At 43.4% G+C, this 21,970-nt stretch overlaps 1 protein-coding gene across 3 annotated transcripts in view; it reads left to right on the forward strand.

Moving 5' to 3' along the window:
* The window catches only part of CAMK1D (calcium/calmodulin dependent protein kinase ID), a 205,678-nt gene that overhangs the window by 167,132 nt on the left and 16,576 nt on the right, over positions 1–21,970 (forward strand). For all 3 annotated transcript variants that reach the window (XM_012568832.5, XM_012568833.5, XM_002192005.7), the window contains exons 5-8: positions 87–213; positions 7,970–8,045; positions 16,213–16,325; positions 18,014–18,092. In XM_012568832.5, coding sequence (XP_012424286.4) covers positions 87–213; positions 7,970–8,045; positions 16,213–16,325; positions 18,014–18,092 — 395 coding nt within the window. The remainder of the gene's footprint in view (positions 1–86; positions 214–7,969; positions 8,046–16,212; positions 16,326–18,013; positions 18,093–21,970) is intronic.

The following is a 21,970-nucleotide window of genomic DNA, read 5'->3' on the forward strand; positions in this document are numbered from 1 at the left end:
ATTGTATTAAATGCAATGCATGGGTCACCAGGTGTTGTTACTGAGCTCACATATTCAAAACTCATTGTGCTTATCCTCCTTTCTAGCCTGAGAACTTGCTGTACTACAGCCAGGATGAGGAGTCAAAAATCATGATCAGTGACTTTGGATTGTCGAAGATGGAGGGTAAAGGAGATGTGATGTCCACAGCCTGTGGAACTCCTGGCTATGTCGGTAAGAGGTTTGCTTATATTTTAGTGAAAATGAAATAGTCCTAATTTTCTGGTGCTGGTACATGGTGCACATGAGATTTTACAGATATTTGGTAGAATTTAACATTTGCCTGTGTTCTGTCTTGTGTTCTCTTCCCCTTTGGGGTACAATTCTCTAATCCAGCTCTGGGTCTGCGGGATTCACTTTCATGTTCTCAGTCCTTTGCAGAATGAGAGTTCTCACAGATCTTGCTTTAGCTACACCAGGAGCACGGGAAGAATAGCCTCAAATGTATTTCTCCTGCAAGCACCTAGAAAACTTTACATAATTAAATGTATTATTTTAATCATAAAGAATAACATTTGCCAGATTCCTGATAAAAGACAGTAAAATCAAGGAGTTGCATTTATTCAGATATGTTCAGTAATCCTGTTACAATCACATTAAGTTACTGACTCAGATGTCAAAATGCAAAACCTCTTTAGATCCTTGGGCCTTCCCAGACAGTGTCAAATTGTCTTCTGTCATTTATTCTTTGCTCTTCTGTCCATTTGGTAGTGATTGTACAAGGCTACCTGTTAGCAGCATGTTTACCAGCAGCCTTTGAAAACAGTTAAAGTAGCTGAAAGTGAGCATTAGATGGCAGGTGGTGATGAGGTCTGTTTGAGCAAACACATTTAGATGGCTCCCTTTGTGTACAAGACATCCAGCAAGCCTGTGCCTCCTGCCACACCAGCATCATCAGCTGAGGTGGGAAAATTAAACTCTGGGGTATCCATGAAATCCATGAAACTGACAGTGGATAGATTTCTCTCAGATCTTTCCAGCAGGAAAGGCTGGATGTTTTCCAGCTGTCAGAAGCTCTTTTTACTTCGCAGCTGCCACCTCACCTCTTTTCATAGTTCTGATGATATCATGGTACAAGAACTCAGAATAGGTGATTATGACACAGTGATACAAATTTGTCACAGATAGTTTATCTGGGCATTATCTTCACACTGTGCAGACACATTCTATCCCACTAAAATCAGGAAAAAGAAAGGATTTCTGTGCTTTTCCCATCAATGTTTTATTTTAAGACATGGGCCACAATGCACTCTGAGTAGCAGTCTTGTGTAATCCCACCAGACTGGAAATCTTCCAAAGCAGTAGCAGGAATTGAGCTGAGACAGCAATTTTCATAACTTTTGTTGTCAGCTCTTCTGTCCCTATCAGAGATGTTTTATTTTGCTCTGGAATGGATACTGACTAGAATGAGTCTCAAGACTCTGGAAAGCTTAGATGAAGTTTGCTGAAGTGCTGGTGAAAATGAGGGAGTGGCTCTGCTTGGTCTCTGAGTGATCTCATGCAGCTTCTCATCATTGTTATTAACATGAGAAAACTTGCTACTTTGGAGAGGAAGCTCTTGGAGGCTGTGACAGGAGCTGTAGTGCGTTGAGAGATGTTTGAGAGCTCTCATTACCCATGGTCTGGCCTGTGATGGCTGCACAAGTGCCTCTGGGTTTGTTGTTACCTTGCTGAACACAGGATTTACTCATCCTGGTTCAAGAGGTCATGGCCACTTATTTCTGAAGTGCTGACAGGATTTTCCCCCCTCCTTCACAAAGAAAACAGCTTTAAATATTTGTTGTATTTCTTTTTCTTTCTTTTTTTTTCCTGCACAGGATGCAGCTCCTCTTCAGTGCTGTACTTTTTTTTAAAAAACACAATAGGTTGCTCGCACATTCTTCAAGCTCAGAAGGTTTTTGTTGCTGGTCACTGTGGTGATGCCCAGAAATGGTCCTCCTTGAGTGTTACACCTGATGTTGTGGCTTCTGCATAGGTGGTTTGCAACTTGCCCACGTCCAAAAGCTTTCATGTCTTCCAGTGTCACTCCAGCTTGCAGCACCTGCCAAGTGCCCTCAAATCCAAGGCAGAATTATTCCTCCTAATGGCACAGCATGGATAAAAGTCCTCAGCCTGGCTGGGGAAGACAAATGCCACAGCCCCAACCCATCAAGTGCCCTCTCTGCCACCTCTTTTTGTGTTTTGCTTTTTCTTTCCCACTTATTTTACCTCAGGTTAAATAACACTCAGAGATCCATCACTTCAAACTAATTTCCTGGTGCTTTTCTTCAGAGATAGGCAGAACACCCTATTTTCTAAGATCTTACTAGAATTGATTATTTTTATCAGTTTAACCACTTTGCTTTTAAATTGCTGGAAGATGTTTAGGCACATATCACATTCAAAGGCACCCAGGGCTCTGTTTAGAAGTCATTGGCATCTGCTACAATTTATATTTCATCTCCAGAAATGGTGCAGTCAGGTCACACTTTGCTTCTGACTCAGAAGCAGCCCTGATCTTAACTCATGTCTGCTGCCCAAGTATTTGCAAGCCCCCTGTCATTTCTGTCTAATTTCCTTGATCAGGATGTATTTTCAACTCCTTGTGCTTCATTTTTTATCTCAACTTTTCTTATTTTCATCTGCAAAGAACAGTAGTATCTATGACACTAAATGCCTGTTTATGTGGTCTGGAAATTTATTGAATAAGGAAGGGTGTAATTATAATTAAATTCCTTAGAAAATATCAGTTTTCTTTATGAAAATCAAAATATTACTTTTCAACTTAGACTATATCTAAAATGTGCCTAACCAGTAGTGCATTAGCACTTCAGCTTTTAAAGCTCTGCCTTGCAGATTTAATTACTGTCAAGAGTGCTGAGTTCTTATTTTTTCAGGAGTTTTGTCAGAGAATTTGGCCCTGTGATGAAAAGCTGATTGTTAAGATAATTTAACCTAATTATCTGAGCCCCTTTTGTTACAAGGCCAATCTAAATGTTTGCTTACTGAAAAGGGGACAATACAACATTTTCTAAGAGGGTCTTGCATTCTCTTATCTGCTTACCATTCTTATCTCCATTTCTTATGGAAAGAGTCTGGGTGATGAGCTGGGACTAGACACCCAAGTTTTAGATAGCACCTGAATTGGGAAAGGTGTGGCAGCTTGTGTGGCTCATTTCACTGCAAATTAGGTGTGAGGACTGAACTGCATGGGTCTGAACCCATTGTCCAATGTGGAGAAGAAATGGTGTTCTCAAAACCCTGAGTGATGTGTGTGACTATGGGCAAGATCCCAAGAAGCCATTAGTGATTTATAATTTGAAACATCATGGATTTGGGCTGGTCAGTTCTTGGCCTTATATAATAACTCACTTTTGATGTAGGAGCTGTTCAAACCTGCCTGAAAATGAGCCATCCCTGAGGTGTGTCGAGCTGGGCACCCACCAGGAGGTGACTCCAGTCACTCAGCAAATTCTGCTGAAGAGATTTTGGATGTTTGGGAATTGGGTCTCACTGAGTGACTTTCCATGAGAGGTGGTCCCTCAAAAGCTTTGGTTATTTCTGCAGATGGAACTTAGACTTTCAAGATGCTTGAAAAATTAGAAAAAAATGTTAGAAAGACTGTCTGAGGCTGATATCTTGTGAAGGCTGACATAGAACTAGGATAGACAAAGACTAAAGTAGGGATTTATTAAAAGGCCCTTAGTGGATACACCTTGGTAAGCACAAGAGCCCAGCCAGAGCTACACCCAAGATGATCCCAAAATGGTCACAAAAATGGATGATTGGTCACAGGGTCTCACATTTTTATAAGTTCTGGTCCATTTGCATATTGAAGTTAATTGTCTAATTATAGCTTTAGCTTATGAAGTCCTATCCTTCTTGTTTTTCTCTCTTCAGTCCATGTTGTTTATGGGCCTGAGATTTGAATCATTTGTCCTTGGTCCCCAGCTAGTGAAGGAATTGTTTTGTCTCCCTACTCTGTGGAAAGAGCTCACCATCCCCTAATGTGAAGCTCAGAAGCACACACTAAAGCAGCACAGAATCTAAAAAATATAAAAGCTAAAACCTGAGGTATCAAGGCAATCTGCTCTCATTTTGCAGAAACACTTTCTGCTCTCATTTTGCAGAATTATGAGCTGTGTTTGTGGCTGACTAATATCTTAATCCTACTGAGATTTAAAATTCTGGCTCTGAGTCCCAGTCCTCTTCAAGTAAAAATTTCTTCTACTTCCCTGTCATACAAATTGGGCTGGATGCTGGATATGTGATTGGGCCCTGTACACCCCACTTCACTCACTGTTTTCATTTTCTGTAGTGCTTTTATGAAAGGTCATTTCACAGCTTTCATCTCTGCTCTGCCAGAAATCCAGTAGTTTCAGATCTCACCAAAGCCACCTGTTCCTCTTAGCCCTGTGCAAGACCACAGCATTTAAGTAAACAACAGATCTCCACGCTGAATTTTAATATTTGGTATCCTGTGAGTCAAAGGTTGGAAAATATTCAATAAGCCTGCAGAATATCCTTATTAGAAATAAGCTACTTCAGGAGCCTTTAGGCAGTATCATGAGTAATCAAGTAAAAATAAAGCATGGGAATCACTCTGAGGGTTTACTCAGGCACGTGACAGGGCAATTTCTCAGCTCTGCTGCTGAATCCTGACAAAGACTTGTGTTACCCTCTGCTAAACATAAACTGCATTATTACCCATGGCAGATATTTAAATCTGACTCAGCAACATGCAATAAGACTGACAGGAGCATAGGAAGTCAGCACTACTGCACTGAAATCCTGCTCTCCTTCAGAAAAAGCCTCAAACTTCAGAGTCTTGGTTGACCAGGACAAGGTGAACACTGGAGGAATGTGTGAAAAAATGAAAAGAAGTTGTTTTCACTCCAAGAGTCAGTGGAAGAAGGACTCTGGTCTTGTGGTGAAGCTGCCTCATGTGCATCTCAGCCTGTTTGCACTGTGAGGAGGGTCCTTTGTAGGTTTTGACTTCAGGAAAGGGGCTAGATTGGCCCTTTGTGTGTAGTACAGGCTGTTAGGAAGAACAGGCACCCTCATGACTTGTACAGTGTGATCAACAGGCTTAAAGTATAAGAGCAATTCCCATCACCTGAGCTCTTTGCAGGAACATGGATTGCAGTTTTTGGCATCCAGCAGCTGCATTTTTAGGGGGCTTATTAGAATAGGTGTGATCTCTGAGGTTAATGGCATAGTGTTCTCAAAGGGTTCCAAATGTACCTTTTCTTAAAACCATCATTTGAAATGAGCCTTTGGATTTGTTCTCTTATCAAAAGCAAAACATAATGAACAAAAAAGCTAACTGTAAGACAGCAGGATCATCTGGAGAAGCACATCTTCATGTACCTGAGGGTGGAATGAGCCTCCACCTTGTACCTGGCACTATGGCAATGCTGATTTGGCCTGAAACAGCTGCCTGGATGTGAGGGAAGGGTCCAGGTTTGCTCCATTGATTTCCCTGTCTGGGTGACCATTGTTTATGGTTTGAGGCCAGAGTGATTCCCTGGGGATGTGTGGCAGTGGAACCTGTTGCTCAGCTGGCATCTCCCCAGCTCCAGAAATGGGAGATTTGGCTTTCCCCTTCTCCTTTCTGCTGTTTTGTCTCCCCAGCCGTCTGTGTTGATCTTTAATGCTGTCAGCTCCTGGATCTTTTCCGTTGTGTCTCCTGCTTTTGCCTCTTGGCACTGATATGCCATCATTCCTGAGAGCTTCTCTGACTTGTTTTTCAGCTCATTAAATATTTCCGTATATCAGAGACAGATGATGCTGAGCTATGTCCTCCTGCTCCTGCTGCATGGCTGCTTATTGGAGCAAGCATCAAAAACAGCCATTTTGACTTTAAAGAAGTATTTAAACCTCCTACCTTTCTTCATTAATGCTTGCCCTGTATTGTTCTTACCTGTTTCAGAGCTGCCATCCACAGCAGCAGCTATCAGTACTCTTCACTCCTTTAAAACAGAGAGAAATGCCCCAGCACAGCTTTGATGTGTTAAGAGGGAAAATCTTTATGTATTTCACATCTCCTCATCTCAGCATTGTTTTCTGTTATGTAAATGTGGCATATCTGTGTAATGTCAGGGGCTCACTGGTGCTCAGCAGCCATTTGCATAATATTTTCTTTAGGAGCTATGAGTTGTGTAATGTGTACCAGTCTTGAAAGTTATACAAACAGGCACAGACAGTCAAAGGTAGAAGAGAATGTGAATAAAATACTGGGAATTTGGAAGGACTGGAAAGTTGGAAGACATTTCAGCACATAAAGACAGGAGAACATTAGCTCCCTTCTTCCTCATATTTTGTCACAAAATTCAATTACAAGGGATGGAACAAAACAGGAAACTCTCTCATTTCTTATGCAGTGGTCCCAATTTCCAATTCACATACAATGGTCCTAATTTGCTGAATAACTTGAAAATTGGGGTAGTGTTTAACTAGTGCTGCAGACTGGGATATATCCAATCTTCAAGAGTCTTCATAATGTGGTTGCCAGCTATAATTTTACCCACATTCCCCTGAATGTTCTTCAGTTCTGCAACGTGTCCCTGGGGAAATTTGACCCTTTCCATCATTGTTCTGCTTGTGCAAACGCAGATGCCCTCACCTGCCTCGTGCATTCTCTTCCTTCAATCCCCTCTCTGAGCCCTCATGCCAAAGCACCAGAAAGTCTTTTTTATTCTCATTATCTCTTGTTCCATACCTTGCTGGCAGTATTGACCTTGGCTTTTTTTGTTGGCTTGTCTGGATTAGGAAGATAAGTCTTTGAAGAGTCCCACCAGTACAACAGAGGATAGGTAGCTCCTAAATGTGGGGCTTGAGTTTTAATACTTCTCTGTGCTTCACAATTTGTTTTTTTGCTCTTCTTCAAGTAACTAAGTGCTTTAGTGCTGATGAGACTCCTAGCAGAGGAAGGTGTGACTCCCAAGAAATGTTTTTGTTGGGATTTGTCACTTCATTACTTTTTTCCAGCATTTGAACTCCAAATTACTCAAAGGAAATACTGGACTTTTTAAAACCCAGTATGGCAAGTCTGCTTTAGGAATGCCACAGTTAGTGATTTCTTGCATTATTGTGGACGTTTTGCTTTGAAAAAGGCAAAAACTTCTTAAATGAAAAAGATTATGGTCACAGGGGTTTAAAATTTAGGTTTAAGCATTTGCACTGCAAGGTCCCAACAGGGAAAACATAATACTTAAGGATTCCAAACAAAAAATACACCTTTTTAAGTCTCACTAATATAAGATAGTAAAGGTGATACACAGACAGTTTAAATAAATTCCCAGGCTCTTGATTCTAGCAAAATTTAGACTATGGTGGCTGTGTAGAGGCAGGAGCCTCAGTTCCTTTGTGCACATGTCCAGTTCCTGCAGCTTTTCATTTTTTCCCTCTGAGGTGTCTCTGCTCCCAGAGGCGGAAGGACAAATGACTCCCTGTGACTCTGACATCCAGCAGGCTTTGGAAAGCAGCTGCTGGAAGGAGTGGTGGCTGCTCTCCTTCCTCTCCTGCAGATGTAGCTGATCTCCTCCCTGACTTGCTGCCCTTTCTGAGCTGCCTCTGGAACTCCCCTCTCTGGCAGAGCTGCGATGCTGTCAGGGAGAATGTGCATCTCTGCACCCGTGCAAAGCCTGGCCTCATTTTCCTCCTAAACAGAGAGGTGATGGCCCTCTGCCTCTCACACATTTTTCTGTACTTTGTTTTGTTTTCTGTGCCTGGAGACAAAAAAAAATTGTGAATTTGCTCTACTTTTGGAGTCATCCTTTCTCGTGAGAATATGACCTTCAAAATCCTCAGGACACATTTGCAAACACAAGGGCTGCACTTAGAGAGCAAAACAAGGTATTGGGGGTCTTCAGGTTTCAGAGTCCTACCTTTTGACCATATTCAAATGTCTGCTCTTATAACATGTGCTTGTTTGGCTTTTTATTTTCAGCTCCTGAAGTGCTGGCCCAGAAGCCCTACAGCAAAGCTGTGGACTGCTGGTCCATCGGGGTCATTGCCTACATCCTGTGAGTACCTCTTGAGTTTCCAGTGCTGGCACCTTTGGGATCTGCTGTCCCACCATGGAGTCACCTGCTTAGCCTGGGGCAAAATAACGAATCCCTGACATTTGTGACACAGGGTAGCATGTACCCTGGACACCTCCCAGTTGCATAAAGGCTGAAATTTGAGCAAAAGTGGTAGGAAATAGACTAGTACCCGTCAATTTTTAAAATCCTTGGTCCCACCAGAATTACACTGTGTGCAGTAATGTGGGCTGGTCCAGGCTGTGACATTATTGAAGTTATTGTTGTCCCCTGCTCAGATTGGCTTTGAGAAGAAACAAACCTGGCTGTGTCCACTGAGCTGCCACAGAAACAAATGTCTTTTCCAGCATTACCACTGCTTTATTTTTTTTACTTTTCCCTTTTACACAACTGTCACAACTGTTATGCAAGACTGAAAGAAAAAGCAGCTCCAATGAGGCACAGCATTAAAGCATTCCTACTTTGTTCCCTTTTTCCTTATGCAGACATTTCATGGCTTGTCAACATGAGTAACTTTTTGATGGTGCTGTAGAATGATTTTTGCCAGGACATACCTCATTGCTGTGCTATCCACTCTGTGCAATGTTCATTCTTTACATTTGCATTACATTTGCATAATTTATATGCTACCCAAAACAGGAAGGTTTTATATTAAATAGTATAGGAAGGTGGCTTTGTTTATTGCATGTGTGTTTGTTTATTTATTTAAACCAAAATCCTCCTGAAAACATTTGGTTTATGACTGTCTATTTTGAAAACTTGTTGAGTACAAAACTTACATGGTAATGGATTTCTCTTGGAGCAGCCATCAATAGCAGGATACAAAAAGCTTTTGCTAAACAAAGCAAAAATCAACAGGGCTGATTCTGACTTTGGTTCAAAGCCCACTGGGACCTACTACAGCAGTGAGGAAGAGCACAGAGAAGCAAAATATCTTGAAGGCTGCTTTGCAAACCATCCCTTAGTGCTCATTTAGATGAGGATGGTGTGTGCTGACCCAAAGCTATCTTTTTTCACAAGCAAATCTGATCATGAAAGTCCTGAGGGTTGGGATTGTTGACGTTGTTAGCCCTTGCCAGCCATGGCAGGACGCAGCTGGAGTATTTTCTGATGCTCTTTTAGAACTTATCAGAGTACCAGTTTCAGAGAGTGGGAAAAGGAAGAGGCAGGTGGGAGATAGCACTACTCTACCTTACATCCAGGCTCAGCTGCTGTGTGTGTTCAGTTTATTGCCAAATATCCACCATGAAAATATGAAATATGAGAATATGTGTCCATCTGTCAGCCCATGGGAGGGCTGTGAACTGTTGCATGTGGCTGCCTGGAGATAAACCTGGCTCTGCCTTCCTCCGGGTTCTCAGTCCCATGTGTCAAAGGCTCCTGCACCAAAAGTCTTTGTGCTGGCTGACCTGTGGTCTTATTCCACTTTTTGCTTTCATGGGTCTTGCTGGGGAATAGGGGTGAGACAGTGCTAAGCAAAGTGTCCTCCACACCCACTTTATAAACACTTCTTCAACAGGTGGAAGATTTTAATCTCCTCCATAATCTTTCCCCCTTTCTAAGCAAGGCTGCTCTTTCTGCAAGGTTTAGCTCTGTTTCCTGCTCTGTTTTCCAAATCAGCATGTGCTCAGCTTGTCAGGCAAGGCATGCACACTCCTCAAATTTAAATTCCCTGTTTGCTATACAGGGAATTCCCAGCCCAGAAGGCTTAAATCATCTCAGTAAGAATGAGCCTCTATGAATTCCTGTTTGCAGGACAAGGAAACCTTTTCAGGGTTTCTGTGCTCCAGGTAATAAGGTCTTGATTTGTATTTTGTACAGCCCAAATAAGTGGCAATAACTCATTGCTGTAGAAGGAGGCTGTTAACGTCTTTGCCAGATTGTTACAGCTTGGGTGGGATTGGGTCTGAGACCAAACCAGCTCTTTGAATCTGTAAGCCACATCCTTCAGCTCCTGTGGCAGTCAGCAGCACTCCTGGGCTCCCTTTGGTTAGCCCCCCACAGCCCATGGCATCAGGGGCCCTGTGCACTTCAGAGTCACTGGGCACCTCAACCCAGCCTGGGTGGATGCAAGCAGCCATTTCACCAGGGTGGGCTGTTCAGTTGCCTAAACTTGCACATTTACTACCATGCTGGGGGGTCCAGGGCAGCCACATGGATTTGGAAAATGTAACACATTGCAGAGACCTTCCATCTGGAGAGGCAGATGCATCCAAGCCCCAGACCATGGACCATGTCAAATAGCACCAGATGCTCATGCTGGGGTGACTGGATCGCACCCTGCTCCCTGCTCAGAGCCCTGCTTCCACAGCATGGATTCATCTGCTTTGTGGTACATTTACATCACTCTCCAGCCTCCCTTGACCCCATCTCTGCTGAGTGCAATGTGATCTTAGAAGCCCAGCCCACGTCTCACGTGTCCTAATTTGGTCTGGATGTCATCCTTGCTTCCAGGAGCAGCCAGAAGTTGCAGATGTCTTAAGAAAGTGAATGTCTGGAGTACAGTAAAAAGAGAGGGAGGAGGAGGGTCCTTCCCTACACTCGGGGGAATTACCCCTGGTGGGATGTCTGATACTGCCAGCGATGGGCACGGGTTTAACAGGAAGGTTTGTGGCCTCAGCAGTGCCAGCGGGGGCTCCCAGTGTGACATGGCACTGAGATGCCACAAGGACCAGCAGCTCAAAGACCTGGTGAAATGCTGGCAGTTTAACCTGCCCTGAGCAGGAGTTATTAGCTCCAATTTGTCGCTGCACCCATTCGGATATGCCATTTCCAGCTCCACAATCAGCACAGCTGGAGCTACTTGCACATGCCTGAGCCAGCTGGGGATGCATTTTTGCATATGGCAACCCAAGCACAACGTCCTGCTTCATCTCCTCACCTCTCCCACAGATCCTCACTGCCACTCTGGACAGACTGTTGTCGTTTAAGAAGATGGAAACTCAAGGGAAAACAGCACAGAAGTCAAGCATAAATTAAAGATGCTTTGAGTTAATATTTCTGCAAGTGGTTTGAGTGCCTCCAGACTCAAGCTCAGTCTCACTTGAGAGCCCTCAGTTTATGACACTGGAAGAACAAACTGTTTCTGTGGCACCGATGCTGTAGAGAAATATTTGTTTCCGTGATATGCAAGGATGTCTTGGGAAAGAACAATTCTGTTTCAGTGCCAGTCTCTAATGCTTCTCCTTAATGACAGCCAGATTGCAGAGGCCCCACCAGTGGAGTTTTTATCAAAACCTGTTTTGCATGAGAAGTCATTATTCACAAAAACTAATTTTAGAGCCTGAAATTTCCTGTTATTCCAGTTACAGTATTTCTCAATTTGAAACAGCCTCACTGTTGAGCTCGGCCTTCCACTTATCACAAAGTAGTTTTGATAATGTGTCCAGCTTTAAAATATAAAGCATAAGAAGAGCAAGAGACTTCACTGGATTCCCAGCAGCTGGATTTGGGGCCTTTCTGGGTCAGATAAAGGATTATAAAAGCTTGGGGAACTAAAATACTGATCACATGCATACCTTATCTAGAGAAGATTAGGTTAATTTATGCAAAAAATAGAAAATCATGTTTTGAAGCTGGAAAATAACCTGGGGGCACAAAATGCTCTGCCTCAGCTCGTGGTTATTCATAGTCATCTGCAATAGGTCAAACACATTTTGTCTTGAATTTTCTTCTGTTTCCATTCACTGTTTGGACAGTGAGTTACTGGTTTGTTATTGTTTATAAACAATTACCTGTCTAGAGATAAATCCTGCATTGTACTTTCACACTTTGCTGCTGAGATGCTTTTGATTTTCAAGTAGATGTGCATGAATCATCAGTGATGTTTGTATGGAAGGATTACCCAGGGACAGTGCAAAGTATATTATGCCAAAAGAAGTTTCCACCATCACCCTAGGAGTCATCCATTGGGAAAAAGTGGTCAGTCATCTTTCCTGCTTTGCATGACACACAAGCCTAAGCAAAAAATGAGGAATAACTTACTTGTTCAGGACTGGAAGGAGAAACAGTGGTGGCAGAGGACACAGGCATTTTGGGTTGCTCAGGAAAACTCAGCTAACATTGGGAAAACAGCCCTAAATGATTGTTCCTTGTTGCTTGCTTCTTAATTTGTCTGTGATTCCCTGTGCTGATATGCCCTTGTCCACAGCTTTGTGGGGACACCAGTGTCAGCCAATATGAGGGACTGTTCCCAAAATATACAGAGGAAATACATGTCTTTATCCCTATAAATAGCACTTGGATGACTTCCCACACCATACATCTCAGGTCTTTGAGCAGCTACTGAATTCTTTGTTCTAATCTAACTGTAAAATTGTTTGTAAAACTAACCCTGGGGCCTCTTGTGTTACAGACTGGACACTGACAATGTGAATGAGTTATTTAGCCTTTAGTATCCCCCCCAATATGTAATGGGATCTTGCAGGGGTTTGCTTTCTCTGCCTGGTGAAGACAAGATGTTCCTGCTATTCCTCTTGTGCTCTCGGGAATCACTTTTAGAAATGACTTCTGGCAATATCTTTCTCTTGTACATCCACCTGTGTTTTTCTTATCTGCATCTCATTGTTTTTAAGGCAAGACTGGGAATAGGAGTTTAGGGGAAAATCTGTTGCTTATGTGATAAGGTTGCTAAATAATTCTGAAAACCTTTTATTTGGTGAAACTGCAAGAAAATGATGACAACTAATAGCTGCCTGAAACTCCCCCAGGACAGTGCAGGATTTTTTCACATCGAAGACAGAGGGGTTATTTTTGCATTTCTGCATATCTGAAGAAAAGCAGCAGAACCTCTGATAGTGAGGTCATTTTATTCACACAGAAATGTCCTACCAGATGGAAATGAAGTCAGTGGGATGTTGATTTTGTAAGAATTAACCAAAAAACTCATTATGGACTTTGGAAAGTGGCCCAGTTGCTGGAAGTCCAGCAAGATTTCCTCCAGCCATAAACTGCAAGATAGGCTGATTTGCTGGGGCTTTCCCATCCCTTCTGCAAAGCCAACAATGTTAAACCTTAAGTAACATTAAAACTTCCATGTCTTCCTAAGCTCTGTTTTTAAGGGAAAGGACAGAAAGGCTGTACATAAAATACCTGTATTTTGGCTCTCATCCCTGTGCCAGGATGCCTCAGTGTTCCCTTCCCACATATCACCTCTTCTGACCTACAGGGCTTGCTCCTTCCTCACCTTTCTGGTGTAATCCTCATTGATTTGCCTCCCAGAGGAACATCCTTGCATCCCCCTTTGTAGGATGTTTATCCCATCCTTGGCCAAGCCAGGATCAGCCCTTGCTCTGGGCTCACTCAGCTCTCAGGAGAGGGCTGATTTGGGGGGAATCTCCCTGCCCATGACCTGTAGTAGCAACTAACACTTCTCAGCTTCTTCCTAGCAAGGAAAAAGCTGTGCCAGAAGAGGCTGTTTTCTGCCCTGTGTCCATCTCCTGGCAGTTCTGGTGCCCTCCTGCATCACCCTGCCTCTCCTTGTGCATCAGCAGGGGCTGCAGTGACCTCCTGGACACAGAGGCTGATTCCCCAGATGTGTAAATACTCCAGGCATGCAGAGGAGCTGGACTGAAAGGCTCTGGGGTTCTTGCTGAGCCTCATGTCTCTGTGCTCCCCCTTGCTGCCCTCCAGCAGTTTGCTCCTACCTTTTGCTGCCACAATTGTGTATAAATCACAGCAGTCCCAACTTGTGCTCTTGTACCTTTGCCAAGGTAATTAGTACAGTGCACATTTGAAGAGAGTTATTTCTCTCTCCAGAGCAGCCTGCCAGTGCCTCAGCATGCACAGCACTGTCTGCTCGCCTTAAAATGCTTTATTGGAGCACTTTGGGTTTGTCTAAGGAAAATGCTGAGGAAGGCAAGAAATTAATGAAGGGCTGTCAGGCTTCTTAAGTGCAGCCCCCTGAGTCTCACAGGGAGGAGGGGACAAAGCAATGGCTTTAAGTGGGTTTTTTTAATTATTATTTTTTGGATATTTTAATTTGCTTTTTTTCTTTTTTCTTTTTTCTTTTTTTCTTTTTTCTTTTTTCTTTTTTCTTTTTTCTTTTTTCTTTTTTCTTTTTCTTTTTTCTTTTTTCTTTTTTCTTTTTTCTTTTTTTTTTTTTTTTCTTTTTTCTTTTTTCTTTTTCTCCAACCTGGGCGTCTCTACCCCAGTGCTTATCCCACCATTTGCAGTGCTGGTGTTGTCAGCTCCATCATTTCCCGTCAGTAAAGCACCCAAAGTCTTGAGGGTTGTGACAAAAGAGGAGGAAGGAGAAAATCAGTTTTGAATGCACACAAATCAGGAGTTCATGTGCATCCCACCCCAAGACTATGGGATGTGAGCACTGATAGTTATTACACTAAAATAAGTAATTTATAAGCTCTTCACAGGTACCAGTAGAGCTGGACACTGATTGTGGATCCCGTTTCTTCATTAAGCTACCAGATGTTTTCCTCTGTTGTCTGTGTACATAGTGGCTTTTTGGCATTTGCTTAAATTCAGCATTTTTAGGGACCCTTCTCATACACCACCTGCGCCACAGGGTTTCCAACAGGAGCACCCAGCCCCACACACAAGCACGTGCACATCAAGTAGGTGCACAGTCCTGCTGTGGACATACAGGCTTGTCTGGCATGAGGTTATCTCAGGGGTTTGATAACAGCAGTCAGCCAGTGGGACACAAATGAGGACTGGCTCAGCTGCTCTCTGAGATAAAGAGAGATTTCTGGTCCAGCTGAACCACAGCAGGTTCATAATCAGGCTGCAAATTTCAGTAGAGTTCTCCTGGGTCAGTGTGGATGTGATGCAGATCAACATCTCAATATTTAAATTATTTATCAAGCACACTGGCTCTTCAGAGCTAACAAAAACATTGCCCCTTTCACCCTCAAGTGTTGAGTTGGTTCAAATAACCTCCAGGGCAGCCGGCTGGCTTTGGGTTATAAATAACTCAAGTATTTCATTTCTTGCAATTTTCCCCCTGCCCTTACTCTGCTGCTGTTTCTGAGCTAGATCTACAGTCTGTTTGTAATGGCTGGCTCTCTCAATTCTCCAATTAAATCCTGCATTGAGGTTGATTGACTCAGAGTTAAAAAAAAACGTAGGAAAACATCATTTCAATACCAGCAAAGTATGGGAACGAATGATTTAGACCACAGACCAGTGATAAGAGATAAAAAATGTATAATCTCTACACAGAGGCAGGAAGGGCTGTTTAGCTGTGAGCAGGATGGGTTTGCTGACACCTTGGGCCAGCCTCAGAGGTAAATGTGGCACTTTGCAACATTGGTGTTAAAACTTGAAGAAGCGTTGTCTGTGCTGGCATGTCTGTGCAGAATGGGACAGAACACTGCCTGCAGCACCAGCTGGGTGTGAGGGATCTCTGACACACGAGTTTTAATGCAGTGCTAGATGTGCTTTCCCACATCCAGCCCTGCCTCAGCATCGTGGATGTCCTGCTCTGCAGCACTGGGAGGATGCACCCTGAATGTATGAGCTCAAATTAGGCAAATAATGTTCACTGTCCTGCTTGTCCTGGGCTGGATTTTCTGAGAAGTCTGACTATAAACACTGAAAACCAGGACAGGACGGGTGTTGGCCTCAGGCAAGGCAGGCAATTGGATGTGGTCAGCAAAATCTCTTGCAGGAGTGAGAAAGGGAGAGGCTCTCCCTGTGTCTGCAGCAGCAGCAGGTCCATGTGCAGCCCGTGCAAGCTCTGCTGCAGAGGTGCATGGGCTCCTGGGCATCCTCCTCACTGTGCCTAGGGACACAGAGCCCAGCACATCCTGCAGATGCATTTTGCCCTCTGCCTGAAAGCTCTGCAGGGCTCCTCGTCCTGCTTTGCACCAGGTCTTCTGGATGTGCTGAGGGATTAGAGGCACTGATGCTCTGTGGATGTAGGGTTTAGCTCATGAAATCTCCTCTTAGCACTTGTACAGGAGAGGATGACAGGGGTCAGAATTCCACTTTGTCCAGGGCAGTGCCAATCTTCAGAAGTGGCTTTACATGTCCCTGAAGAAACTTCTCTCATGGAAGCACTTGCGTTCTTGAAAACATACTGGGGGCAAGCCTTAAGTGAGCGTTTCTCCTCCTTCTCCCTCCCTCCTTCTTACCTTCTGGACAGACATGGGACCAGTGGTCACCTCTCTCTTTTCCTGTTCTCCATCAGGCTCTGTGGATATCCCCCTTTCTATGATGAAAACGACTCCAAACTCTTTGAACAGATCCTTAAGGCAGAATATGAGTTTGACTCTCCATACTGGGACGACATCTCCGAGTCTGGTAAGTAGCTGCTGCTCTTTAAATTGCAACAGCCATGCATGCATCTGTGTCTATTGCATGCATCCCCCTCTGGACATGAAAATGCACCCTCCATAATGTGCAGAGATCCTTTTAACTGGACACCAGTGGAATGTGCATTTCTTTTGGCTCAAATAGTCATGGGAGTTTGTTTCTGCAGGAGAAAATTTGGGTCTGTCAGTCACACAAAAAGCACTAAAACGTAGCTCAAACAGCAGATAAAAATGGCAGAAGACTGTCCCAAGAAGAAAAAGCAGCTTAATTTCTTCATTGTGTCTGAATGAAAAGCAGATTGTTAATGTGTCATTAGTAATAAGGTGGCAAATGAGTTTGGCTCCAAAGCAAGTCCTCAGTCAGTGCAGCAAAAAAGCAAGAAATTAATGTGTTTCAAATGAGGCAGGTAAGCAGTTCCAGAACTGGAAGGACTGTCCATGTGGGTGGATGTTCCCCACCCAGTGCAGGAGATGTTTAACCCACAGTACCCACCTGTCCCTGCTCCAGTCAGCCTGGCAGAGGGGCAGATACCCCAAATGTGTTACAGGCAGATGTTCCTAAGGGCTTCTGGCTCCAGCATGCGTCCGTGCCTAGGGGTGACAGCAGGGGACATGCAGCACTGCACAGGCATGTGTCCCTGACACACTGTTTAGTCTCCAAGAGGTCACCCAAGATCAGTGTCCTTGCTCTGTCCAACCCAGGGAAACATCTGCAAATTCATGCAGAAGAAGAAATGAATTCTAGGAATATTCCATCATGTAAAAATATCTCTATAAATACAGTTTTCTGATTTATTAGTGCTACTGATTGAGGCAGGGGAGATAAAAATTGAGTGTTTTTATTATAAAGATGATTATATATTCTCTTATCTCCACACGGAGCAACATTTTATGCTGCTTACATCTTCAGTCCAGATATCATTATGATGGATTGCTCAAAAAATATATGTGATGAGAAGTCTTTTTTAAACTAATAAGGATTTTTAGAGAAAATATGAAGGTCTGTTGGCAGACCCTTCTGCCTTGTGGGGGAAAGTCCATCACCTAAATCAGCACAAAGATTTTCCTGCCATATTTGGCTTTGCTGTGGCTCCTTCAGCTGCACTGTCCTGAAACTTCTGGATGCACGCCACGCTGCAGTCCCCGTTCCTTCCATTATAATGTCAATTAAAAACACACTGCCTCCTGCTCCAGGGAGTCCATTTTTCTTGCTGAATTCCTCTTGAGCAGGAAACATGTCCTCACAGCTGTCCATGTGTGTGACTGCTTGGAATGAGCAATGTGAGGCTCCTCTTACTGTGACACACACCTCCTCCCTCTCCACTCAGCTGACCAGCACAGCCAGGGCGTGTGGCCACATTCTGGCCACTAAGATGATGCAGCAGGTGGCTCACCAGGGACCCTAGGACTGGCAGAGATAGACTCTGCTGGCTCTAAATATATCCCACTCCTAAATATACCTGCAGGAGAAGATGCCTTCAGCTTTTCTCTGGTACACTAAATAGGTTGGATTTGGTCCTAAGTCACTTCGGTTCTATCTATACTAATAAATGACAAATGACCCAGGGATGTTTTCTTGTGCTGTGGGCAGATGGCAATTGGTAGCCTGATCAAGTGCTGTTGAATATGGCATCAACTCTATTGCTTTCAATCATTTCCTCCTTTTTTTTTTTGCAGCTAAAGACTTCATTCGGAATTTGATGGAGAAGGACCCTAATAAAAGATACACCTGTGAGCAAGCAGCACGGCACCCTTGGTAAGCAGCACTCAGTGCTCTGAGAAACCCTCAGGACACAGAGAACCTTTTTACATTCCTGCATGGAAATGATTTTTCTGTCACATGTTGTATCTCTACCACATAACCTTTGTGCCTTCACTACATAACTCTGTGTTTTTATTCTTATAATCCCTGCCTTTGTCCTCCAGATTTTCCTGGAAAACTCGTGCACCAACCTGTGTAAGGATTATTAAAATGCTATTTTAATTATGTATGTTGACTGTAGTGCAGCAGTGGGATGTGCCAAAATGATTAAAGTGCTTTGAGTTGAATGGTGCCTTTGCATATGAGTGACTTCATCAACATTCCCAGGGTTTGTGTAGCTGGAGCAAGGGTGACTCATGTATTTTTGACCAGCCCTGACTGAGAGCATCATCCCACACTACCAGCTGCGCCCACACGTGGGCTCTGGATCTAACTCCTTTAGGTTAGGGGACATTATATAAGCAAGGTGAAGTTTCATTTTTGATGTTACAATAACTGCAACAGGAAAGAGTTAATGGCATGACATTTTCACCCCAGGTGTGCATTCCACTCTGTTTTTATACTATCACAATTGCCCCAAATGCCACTTCCCTTTTGCATTGTCTGTGTGACAAAAAGAAAATTTGAGACATGAAATCCCACTTTTGAAAGATGAAAAAAAATCCAAAACTGGTTCTAAATGATACTGACCTGAGCCTCAGGAAATTAAACAAGTCAGTATTAGGAATACAGAATAAACAATGAGAATGCAACTCCCAGCAGGGAGTGAGGTGACCATTTGTACAACTCAGAGACAGATTTTCCAAAGCCTTACATCCAAGATACACAAAATATAAGCATCCAGCTTCTGGCCCTGCTACATCTGTGTTGGTGGCTGGAGTGCAACAAAGAAACGTGGCACTTGTAACACACACAGCTTCTGGGCCCTCTGAAAGGAACAAAATGATAAAAAGTGTTTTCATTCCTTTTTTTGTGTGGTTTTGTTTTTTTCTTTTGCATGTCATGGCCAAGGGCCAATGGAAACTCTCAGACTGCTACATAATTCATACTATTTTCCACAGAATCTAATCTTCCACTTAAAAACAACCCCCCAAAAAAGGTTTTCCCCCATTTCTGTGGCAGGGGGTCTTCTTCTGCCAGGCTGACTTTGCCATCCAGTGGTTCATTTTCAAGACTTCAGGTTCTGACATGGCTCCCTTTGAAACGTCAGACGTGTAAATGGCACAGCAAAAGGGAGGCTGAAAATATTCACCATGTTGGCATGCAGACCCTGAATCCACCTTCCTTTGACACACAACAACACATGCCAGGGGGTCACAGGACAAAAAAGCAAAAGCATGGAGGTTTCCAAAGCTATGGCTTCAGACCTGCCCCTTCCTCCCCAGTGTGCTCATGAACAACTCCCATGTCTCATTCCCCCTTGCTCTGAAGAGCTTCCTGTAACATGGACACTGCAGTTATGGACCTCTCTGCAGAGCTGTGCAGTGATTTTTTTTTTTTTTTTTTCTTTTTTTCTTTTTGAGGGTTTGGATTCTGTAGTGATAAATTACTTTTTGGGTAACCATGGCTGCTCACCCAGATGTTATTTTGGAGTTAGTGATAAGATCTCCTTTTGCCAAAGCATTGCTCAAGGAGCATTTTCCACCCAGATTCCTTATGTCAGGAAATAGTGAGGGTTTTACTGTTTCTTTTCTCATTCTAGCCATTACATCTGTGGCAGTGGCATCCTTTCCTTCTCCTCAAAGGGAGGGAAGGCTTTTTCAGGGGAGGAGGAAGAGAGTTCTGTGCTTTGTCTCAGTGGTCAGCTGTGTCCTTCTCTCAACCTGGGCATATTTAAGTTTCCAGCAGCTGCAGGCCTGAGTTCCTCTCTCTCATGGTTGCATTCAGTGTTGCAGCAGCTGGAGACAGGGGTGCACATGTGCAGCCAGCAGAGAGGGGCTACCACAGCTTTTCTATCATCCCACACCCCCTTTTCAGATGAACATGGATTTCTCAGCACACATCCCCCCTGGCTACGTCACCTTCCATAGTGCCAGGGGAGATATTTGTGTTTTATCAGCACAGAGGTACCTAAAGCCGTTGGCTTAGTGGGAAGGAAGAGATGATCAGAGCAGGCTGAAGTGGTCTCATAAATTATATGCTTTTGCAGAGTGCTTGCACTGCAAGCAGCCCTTGGTGGCATCTCATAAAAGGTATTTTTTCTTGTCTGCACAAGCAACATAAGTGGAGAAGCATCTTTGAACCCTAGAGCACTCATGAAGTGAAATTCTGATTCCACTGAGGCTAATGGGAGTTTTGCCAGACTTCAGTGAGAGTTAGGGTTTGTCTCCCTGTTTGACCAGCAGAACACAGGGCACCCTGGGTCACTGTTGCTGTGCAAATGGTAGATAATTAACATATATACATGGTGAGGTGGCTCCATGTAGTAACATTTTCCAGTTTTGCCTTTTTCTTCCTCCTGTGAAGTCTTCCTGTGCAGTATCAGATCATTGAGATGCTCCCAAATTAGGAAGAAATCTATCAAATTATGAATAAGTAGCACATTTTGTATAATCTGATTGTGCTAAAAGTAGTTAACTTCGCATGACATGGCTATCTTGCCATGAGATTTAGTTGTTTCAATATGTAGTATTTGTGAAGGACAAACTGATTCTAAAACACACCTTTTATTTTAATCACTGTGTTTTCTTTAAAACCTTCCAAACAGGGCTTGCAGGCACTGGATCTTGCAAGATACTCCATTTGTGCCTTTAAGGTTAATAATATCTTTGAATTTTGGGAAACTGCTCCAGAATAGACAGCTATTTGCATGACTAAATGTTTGCACAGGATCAGACCCTAAAAAATGTCAATACTTCTTCCCAATGGCCCACTTTTCTGCAGTGTATCTGCTCGCCACATGCCTGCATTTATGTGATGTCTTGCTATTTATAATCAAATGGCCTTGGTAGGGGGATGGTGTGTTAAACTCAGAGCTGGCAGAAAAGGAGGCTAATAATTGCGGTGAAGTATGATAGCAGAAAGGGTACAAAATGTGAGACTTGTTGGTATAATGACTCCACCCCTGCATGTCCATTTATACAGATTTCTCCAGTTTAATATACAGGTGACTTATGCTTTCCACTGGAAAAGTTATTTGTTTTATAATGTATCTTTCAGTGAGGTTTGCACTGTTTATGGGGTGTTGCAAAGGTGCAATGTTCTGCTTAGCTTTTCCCACTGTGACTTTTCAGACAGGACATGGAAAATGAAGGTAACAAAAGAATGGGGTGATTTTGCTGCAGCTTGATACATTTTAATGTTTCCCTGGCTCATATTAAAGACAGCAATTAAGTTTATTAAATATATTGCCATGTCAGAGCCCACATCCTGTGGCTCAGTCTGGAGTGGTTAGGGGGGAGCTGCAGAAACCTGAGGACCTGTTTATTCCAGCTGTAGACTCATAGGAACATAGAATATCCTGAAGTGGAAAGGACCTACAAGGATTATCGAAGTGTGCTCCCCATCAGGTCAAACTAAGTCCTTCAGAGCCAAATTCAACCTCCAGGCTCGGATCAGAGGGAAAGAAAACAATGCTCAGAGGGTGAGGACAAAGTCCAGCAGTTAGGAAGCTAATACAGAAGTTAGAAGGGCTGCCATGAATTTATTTACTCCGTCATGCATTAACCAAGTGAATTTAAATGGGATTTAAAGCTGTGCACTGAAGGCACTTACGGCATCAAAGGCAATTTGGGACATCTAAATTAAAGGATGATGGATTAATTGCCTCCATATAGAGATTGTAAATACATGGGCTGTAGAAGGGAGAAGGAGCTTGTGGCACCAGTTAGACCCCAGTGTCTTCAGGTGGGAGTGTGGTCCTGGCCTTCCCC

This window comes from Taeniopygia guttata, chromosome 1A (assembly GCF_048771995.1).
Source record: "Taeniopygia guttata chromosome 1A, bTaeGut7.mat, whole genome shotgun sequence".
Lineage (NCBI taxonomy): Eukaryota > Metazoa > Chordata > Aves > Passeriformes > Estrildidae > Taeniopygia > Taeniopygia guttata.